This window comes from Leptosomus discolor, chromosome 1, assembly GCF_034619465.1.
Source record: "Leptosomus discolor isolate bLepDis1 chromosome 1, bLepDis1.hap2, whole genome shotgun sequence".
NCBI classification, from domain to species: Eukaryota; Metazoa; Chordata; class Aves; order Leptosomiformes; family Leptosomidae; genus Leptosomus; species Leptosomus discolor.
Genome location: NC_141391.1, coordinates 130,898,678 through 130,905,341, shown reverse-complemented (window position 1 = coordinate 130,905,341; position 6,664 = coordinate 130,898,678). Strand labels below are relative to the sequence as shown.

The 6,664-nt window shown below is 53.7% G+C and overlaps 1 protein-coding gene across 2 annotated transcripts in view; it reads right to left on the bottom strand.

Moving 5' to 3' along the window:
• Positions 1-829: 829 nt before the first annotated feature.
• The window catches only part of SIDT1 (SID1 transmembrane family member 1), a 46,740-nt gene continuing 40,905 nt past the window's right edge, over positions 830-6,664 (bottom strand). The window contains exons 20-26 of one of the 2 annotated variants that reach the window (XM_086464668.1): positions 6,577-6,591; positions 5,705-5,781; positions 4,496-4,542; positions 3,059-3,164; positions 2,623-2,733; positions 1,785-1,898; positions 830-892 (exon numbers count right to left, since the gene is read on the bottom strand). In XM_086464668.1, the coding sequence (XP_086320794.1) occupies positions 830-892; positions 1,785-1,898; positions 2,623-2,733; positions 3,059-3,164; positions 4,496-4,542; positions 5,705-5,781; positions 6,577-6,591 (533 nt within the window). The remainder of the gene's footprint in view (positions 893-1,784; positions 1,899-2,622; positions 2,734-3,058; positions 3,165-4,495; positions 4,543-5,704; positions 5,782-6,576; positions 6,592-6,664) is intronic. The other variant, XM_086464674.1, reaches the window with a different exon arrangement.

Sequence of the window (6,664 nt, the reverse complement as noted above, 5' to 3'; positions counted from 1 at the left end):
CACCTCTCTTAGGGTCGCCCGAGGACAGCACTTCTGGTGCTATGAAGGAGACCATTACACTGACAAGCGCCTGCGTAGGAGCCGCCAGAGAGAAGCGAGGCTATTTGATACGCGTAAGTGAGAGAGGCCGCCAGAGCAAGGTGGGAAGTTCTGCCTTTGGCAGAGCACTTGTGGGCAGCTCTAGTCTGCCATCTCGCTCCAACACTGCGGCCTCTTGGACTTCTTTCTCTTGTTACTGTGGCTCCCTGACAGCTACAGGAGGAGCCTCTCCAACAGAAAAAGAAACCAGTCTCCCACCGCTGCCTCAGTTTGGAGTTATTTGCTCGCTTGGCAGCTGCAGGACAGGAACAAAGTGCTCTCCCAGTGCTGCTGAAGGGACTCTCCAAGGGCAGCAGCCTGCAGGGCACAGACACTGGCTGCTGATGCAGGAGGAGCTGCATCGCACTTGTCAAGCCTGCTCACTGGAGAGGAAGAGGAGCACATCAACAGGAAGGAATGGAAGCAAAGGCCTCAAACACACCTCCTGTTTCCTCCCTTTTCACTGGCTCTAGCACCTGCTGCACTTATAAGCCAGAGGGCTGTGCACTGGCCTCGGCCGCTGGGTCATGCCTGCCCCAGAGGATACAGTGGGAAAGGAGCAAATGTTGTCTTCCCTCCCGGTCCCGCCTCAGTTACCGCAGCACCCTTTTGTGCTTGCTGTGGGATCTGGCTCCCCTGCTCCCATGCAGCTGTCGGCCACAGAAGCAGGCTCATTCCCCACAGATGCCAGTGGCCTGGTGCCTTTGGCTGAGGGGTTTGGGACACCCCTGCGCCCCCGTCCCCTGGGGACTCAAAACACTGGGATCTTGTCCCTGCGCACCGTGTCCAGGTCATCATCCAGGGTCAGCAGGACCTGAGGAGGAAAGCACGAGGCAGCTTCAGGTCTTGCTGGCCAGCCCACAGCTGGGAAGAATGACCAGCTCCTGATGGCATCTCATCACAGGGAGTCTCCAGCTGGGCCACGTCTCCAGCAGGATAAGGAGTTATGACAGCAGCCCATGTAGATGTGCCAGATTACCTTTGCTTGTGTAGTGCTCCCAGCAAGTCACTCTGGCAGAACAGCTGACAGGTACTTCTGCCTACAGTGCTGCAAGGACCTGAGCAGGTAATCCTGCCCCAACCACAACAGAGACGCTGCCTGTGAGCTGGTCACTCATTACTAGCCTCTGAAGAGCCATACAGGAGGCAGCAGGGTAGGAAATGCTTGACCAAAGCTCAGGCATTGCATGTGGCCAGGCAGCTCCTTCGCAAACAGTTTGTGCCTTGCACAGCACAGGGGATACCTCCACCTTTGCCACCACACAGACCATCAGGCTTGAAAGGAGGTACCAAGTAGAGGAGCACAGGAGTCAACTACGGAAGTGAGGGCAAGCTCAGAGTGAGCTAAGCTCCACACCAGTGACACTGCTGCCTGGGTCAAAGGGAGTAGGGTCCCCTCCTGGGAGTGACTCTCAAACCCATGAGAGTGTCGGTCACACCAGCAGCCTCTCGGGTCCCCCACAACAGCTGTGTAACCCACTGCCCCAGAGGGAATTTGAGGCTAGGGAGCAACAAGCCGGAGGAGAAAGCCTGATCCCTGATCCCACTGACAAGGAGCATCGCACTGTGAAGGATGTCTAGAGGCAGAGGCAAGCAGATGAGTTGGGGCCCTTGGACAGCTGCAGCTTCAGGCAGATTGAGAGGGACAAAGAGGAAGAGGAGAGGGTGAGGCCATACAGCAGAGCAGGAGGCTCAACAGGACTCACCAGAAAGGAGAAGAACAAGGCAGCCGCAGAGAGGAAGTGCCAGACATCATGGTCATCGAAGAAGCCCAGCAGGATGCACGGTCGGTTCTTTTCCCGGGACTCTGCTGGAGTCTCCTAGGGGAGCAGGCAGGGGGTCAGGACCTGTTATCCACTCACACAGGGCCCTGGCTGGCCATATTTGGACCCTCTGGGGACCGCTCTGTCTTAACCCTCCATGCAGGAGCCAGAAAAAGGCAGTGTGCTGGCTGGATACATGGTGAGAGCAGGGCAGGAATGCAGTGTTATACCTGGATATAGATCTAGGGCCACGGCTAGGAGGACGCCTCTGGTCTCAACACCTGAAGTCCTGCATCTCACAAGCTGCACAGCCTCCACCAGACCCCCCTGCAGCAAGCCCCTCACTTCCACAGAGATGGACACAGAATCTTGTTAGAAGGCATCCAGTCAGAATTTAAGAGCCTCTCAGGCCAAGGAGAGCCCCCACAATGCCAGGCAGGTTATTCCCCATTGGCCATCTGCTCCAGGGAGAAGCCTTCCATCCAGCACTAGTTTTTCAGGATTTGCCTAGTTTTGCTTTCAAATCCCCAGCTCCTCTTCTGTGAGGGCCAGTCACCTCCAGACCACCTGGGTCATAAATAGTCTCTCCACAGCTACACACATAAAGTCATATTTGGCTCAGCACAGCTTCCTGTGCTTCCTTCTCAGTCTGCCGAAGGAGTTAAACCCTTTCAGCTCTCCATGAGCAGCCCAAGACTCTTCCCTAGAGTATTTTTTTCTACAAAATGAACAACAGGATGGAAAGAAGATGATAAGCGGAGATGGACAGAAGGAACTTTACCTCCCAGCTGCTGAGGGTCTGGAAGAAGAAGTAGAGGGCAGCTGCCCACACCACTGCTGTGGCCACGATGCAGAACAGGGGGATTGGCAGGAGCTTCTCAGAGCTGCGGAGCTGCAGACAGGGACATAGCTTCACAACACACCCCAAGTTCTTCCCAGGGGCCGGAGCCATGCATAGGGCTGACACATCATCCTGGACCATCTGCATCTTCAAAGGGCTGTCCACCCCAGAGAGACACAGCCCAGCCACCCCCTGAGATAGCTATACATCATCCCTCTCCAAACACCAACGCCTTGTCCCACCCTGAGCCCCACAAAGGGCTCCTCCACATCCCTCTGCAGCCCCACAGGAACCCAAACTGCAGCCAGAAGAGAGGCCCGTCCCTTCCCCTTTGGAGACAGGCACCCCAGGGGCAGCTACAGTTCCCTTCCTTTACCTTCATGATGATGTAGAAAGCCAGATACAGCAACAGGTTACAGATAAAGATCCCCAGTATATAGGAGGCGAAGTCTCTGGGCCGATACACCAGCCCAAAGATAGCACTGAGAGAGAGGGAAGAAGGGATATTAGACAGCCTCTTTCACTGAGGACAGGGTACCTCCCCAAACAGCCACCCACTGCCCACCCCCCCCCCCCCAACAGCCACCCACTGCCCGCCCCCCCCCGCCCCCCCCGAGGGTCTAGGACAACTCTGCACAGGGACAACTCTGTGTGGGTCAGCAGATTCCACTGGTCCTCAGCACCACACCAGTCCTTCCTGGCGCACAGCGAGCTCTGCAAAGCCCTTGAACATCGGCAGGGGCTCCGTGCAGCGAGCCCCAGGTGCCTGGCAGCGAGCAGCATCTCACAGGAGGCGGAGGGGGCACCTCCCGCAAGCTCATTCCCGCCGTGCCTGCAGTGTGCGTTGTGTTAGGGGGAGGCGGTGGCCAGGCAAGGGGGTGAGTGGCAGCAGAGGGGAGAGCAGCTCTGGGCACTGTGGTGGATGCCAGTCAGTTGAGCACTGCCTGGCAGGAGACGCTGCCATTTTGTTGGCCGCAGCTTAGGTTCGGTGTCGCCGTCGTCCCCCCCCCTCCTTTTTTTTTGCCAGGGGGCAGAGAGTACTTGTTTTGTGGAGCTTGCTGCGCAGCAGGGAGGACCAGCAGAATCTGCCGACCCACGCCGAGTTGTCCCATTTCCCACCCCCAGACCACAGGACATAGCAACACTGCCACAACCTTGCAATTCCTTGGAGGAAATGCACCATTCACCTCTGCTCCCTGCCGAGCAAACTCAGCCATGGTCATCTGCTGAGAGCGACTGGAGACCCCAGAGGACAGGCAAAGGTGCTGGGTTGCTTCCAAACACACCTCGACCAATAGAGTTGGCCAGACATGTACATTTAGTAGAAGGCATGTCACTTCAGTGAAAAGTAAGATCTTAGGGCAATGATTGTAGGTCTCATCCAAGAGCTGATCCCTCCCATCCATACAGTTAGTTCTGAGCCAGGCTCTGTGACTAATGTCTGTCAAGTCTCCTGCGCCTTGGCTATGCCAGAGACCTCCCAGCTACATGGAAAGCGTGTGTACAGCACAACATGGCACCACAGTACCAGGCCAGCCCTAGACAAGCTTCCTCAGAGGCAAGCCATGACCCAGCACCTGCTGAAACGCTTAGGGATGCTTCACTGTAGTGCTGCACTGCATCCTGTGCATCTGCCTACCACCAGTGCTCATCAGATCAAGCTCCTTGCCAAAACACGTCAGACGGGCCCCAGCACAGGATTATTGCACAGACACTGCTGCATTTCCCATCACTTCAGGCCACCTGTGTGTCAACACCGAATCCTGCCCCACATGTGCGCAAGCATGCAAGACACCAACACCCCACTACTTACAAGGACCAGTTGACCAGGTTTCCAACAATGAGCAGCACCATCCTGTCCTGAAGAGAAGACACTGACATTCACAAGAAAGCAGAAGGAAATGCAAGAAGAGGCCTTTGCCTCAAACTCAGAATATCATTAGGCGAGGATTTGGAGTTTGGTTCTTGCAAACACACAAGCACCTGGCTCTGAAGTTTGCTCTGTGGAAGCTTTTGCCACATGAAAATTGCTCTGGCCCTCACAAATTTGAAGAAAATGTTGCAAGGAGGAGACTAAACATCTAAAAAAAAAAAGGACAAGCCCAACTCTTGAGGATCGACCTCAGAAGGTTCTGCAAATCCTTTGACCATTTCCACTGTTTTTCTAGTTAGATTCCTTCCCTCCCACCATTTTACAGAAAAATTATTGCACAGAGCAAGGATGTGCTTGAAAGAGGCAGAAAGGGAAGCCTTGGATAGCATCCTGCCCATATCCACAGACCTTTTTTTTCACCCATCTCACCATTAGCTAGGGAAGCGCTGTAACTACAGCAGGCAGAAAGGTTACATCTGTGGGGCATGTGCATTTATGCTTACAGCTGCTTTCATGATGTAACTAGTTCAGGCTGGCCAGGCTTACTTTATGCCCAAGTGCACAGAGTTTGCTTGCAAAACTTGCCTGACACTCATTCAGAGGTGGGATAATAAATAATTTAAAAAAACCCAAAATAAAAAGGATGATCATGGATAAAAACTTCATTTGGCTTCAAGCGCTAATGAGCGCACAGTGCCAAGAACAAAGTAATCAGCGGGACACAAGGTAACAGCTACCATTTCTTACTTTTTTGCTGTCTGCCCTGAGGTGCTGTAGAAATAGCAATAACAGTTGCTTAAGCCACAGAGCCAAAATAGTTGCTGCCTTCCCTGGAGAGGCTGTTCTGCACAGAGGCTCATACACTTTCCTTTGAACAGGTGCCCGCAGAGAGCAAGAGCAAAGGCAAATCCTATCACGCTTGTATCGCCTTTGCTCTGATGTTTTCACCAAACCTGAGATCAGGGGAGGCCTGGAGGTGGGGGGTAAACCACTCAGCAGAGATCTACACTTACCCAAACACTTTGGAGGGAGGGCAAAGAAGGGAAGCAGGGAACATCACTTTTTCAAATAGCCACACCTTTTTGCTTTGCGCATTGCCCAGAAAGTGAGCAATTGCTGAGAAAGGTACTGAGATTAGACATCACCTACCATGTACATTGGTCGACTGCACTGCTGGATACAGTCTGTGTACAGCACCATTGCTGCCCGTCGAAATATCCCCAAGTCTGTCAAAGAAGAGGATAAAAAGCCAGAACAAACAGCAGAGTGAGCTCCAAAATGCCTACAGGGGAAAGACGTGGACACGCGCTGGGTGACAACAGAAGCCCAAACCTGCAGATAGTCAGGGCGTCAACAGATTAATTTCACACCTTTTGGAAGCAGTCTGTGCTGAGCATAAGGGCAGCCACCACAGGATGTGGATGGCATTTGTCCAGAACAACAGGTTAAAAAAAACAAAAAAACAAAAAAACACACACACCAAAAAAGAAATCCCTTCAACACTAGCACTGCCCAGAAGTCAAACAGGCCCTCTCTGTATGGGTAAACAGGCTGGCTTTGCAACCACATCTCTGGAAGAGGTGTGTGCGCAGGAAGGGGTAAAGCACCTTCCATGGAACAAATGGAACAAGCTGCCAGCACAGGGAAACAGCAGAAACAGATCCCACAGCCCTTAGAGGGGCAGAGCACACTCGAGACACTCTGCTTCACTAGAGACCCATCAGTGGCAGTGGAGACGGATGGACATGCATGCACACACCCCCCCCCCCCCCCCCCTTCAGCAACAAATGCAGATCTTGAAAAGGCTCCTGCACCAAGGTCAGAGCTCTCCTGGGCTATATCACCCCCCTTCCTGCCAAGGAATGGGCCTGGCAGTGCTGCTGGCAAACCGACTTCACTTCTCCAGAGCTGACCCCAGGTGGCATGCAAGCCTGCCTCCCCACACATGTCCATGCATCCCTCTCTGCTATGCCACTGCTCAATCAGTTCAACAGAGAAAAATGAAAGCTGCTGACAGTTACCTGAGTCAGGGCCATCTGAGGCAGACAAGAGCAGAAGAGGAAGGAGAAACACATTTGTAAGCAGAGCACAAGAGCCAGGTTCCCAACC